The sequence below is a fragment of the Trichinella spiralis genome (assembly GCF_000181795.1).
Source record: "Trichinella spiralis strain ISS 195 chromosome Unknown Scfld3604, whole genome shotgun sequence".
NCBI classification, from domain to species: domain Eukaryota; kingdom Metazoa; phylum Nematoda; class Enoplea; order Trichinellida; family Trichinellidae; genus Trichinella; species Trichinella spiralis.
In genome coordinates this window covers 1-1,108 of record NW_003530543.1, presented here as the reverse complement: position 1 = coordinate 1,108, position 1,108 = coordinate 1, and the positions used below count along the sequence as shown (strand labels likewise).

The window sequence follows — 1,108 nt, the reverse complement described above, 5'->3', positions numbered from 1 at the left end:
AATTTTGAACGTTTAAAATAATAATAATAACAACATACTGTTTCATTCATTCTCGTAAACGTATTCTAATATACCTCCAACATGTTTACCAAGCAAATAAACATCAATTGAATTAAAAACGCAATTATTTTCTGTGTTAGCATTAATACGATCAATCTTATTAAAAAAACAAAACGTACAATATCTTGAAAAATAAACAAAGCAGATTATCAATTTTGTACTGTTGCATACTTTTAAACATTTCAACATCTTAAAGATAAAAGTTCAAATGAAACTTTTATAATACATATCGTGCAATACGGGTTACAATATACAGTTTTAAAAACTCACCAACTGAGCTTCATTGCAAGCTTCCTCATTTGTTGTTGACAGTGGCTCGACTTTTGAACTACCAGAACGAAATACGATTTCATCCAACTCCACGTCGTCGACAGTTTCTGTTGTTCCACAAGCCGCTGTATCAATAAAAGGAACCATTCATGCAATGATATACTGTTTTAGTAAGACTGGATGGAGTAAAAGTTTGTTAAAAAGTTTATTTCAAAAAATTGAAAAATATACCGAAAATTTAAAATCTAATTTAAAATGCATGACAACTATTGTCACAACAAGAACTCCAGTATAGAAAACAAAAGTGACAGCAGTGTTAGAGTCAGACTAGCGACAGTAATCTGACGTTCAGGTATGAATAGACCAGACGTTCGTTCGTCCGGCCAATAAGTAAGTGGACTGTATAATAAAGAGTGGATTTGGTGTATCTTCCACGGCGTGGGCAGCGATCGGGGTCCAAAAACTCTCGTCGATGGCGATCTCCTTCGCGGACGTCTTCCGGTTCCCTAGCTCCGCTAACTCTGTACGTTGCGACTGCACGCTCGAAGTGTACGAATACCCGAGCTACTACCGTTGTTCCTAACGGTAAGTCGAATGCCCTTCAATAAGGTACCCACGAGTCTCTCGCTCGATCGTCCTTCCTTGCACTTCGACTCGGTTCGTCCACACTTCCCAATTCGACTCTTCGGAATACGGCAATACTGCAACCAGTACTGCAAACCACGTATTCTAAGCCGACTTCTCGCAACCAACGCGTCCTCTTGTACAACTATCGTAC

At 38.4% G+C, this 1,108-nt stretch overlaps 1 protein-coding gene across 1 annotated transcript; it reads right to left on the bottom strand.

The window, feature by feature from the left end:
- Positions 1–652: 652 nt before the first annotated feature.
- Tsp_14127 (conserved hypothetical protein) lies at positions 653–1,043 on the bottom strand (the record flags this gene model as incomplete). The annotated part of the gene is given in 2 exon segments (XM_003367828.1): positions 653–929; positions 948–1,043. Coding segments are annotated over 2 exon segments (373 nt in total), but the record flags the coding sequence as incomplete, so codon positions are not given.
- Positions 1,044–1,108: the final 65 nt, after the last annotated feature.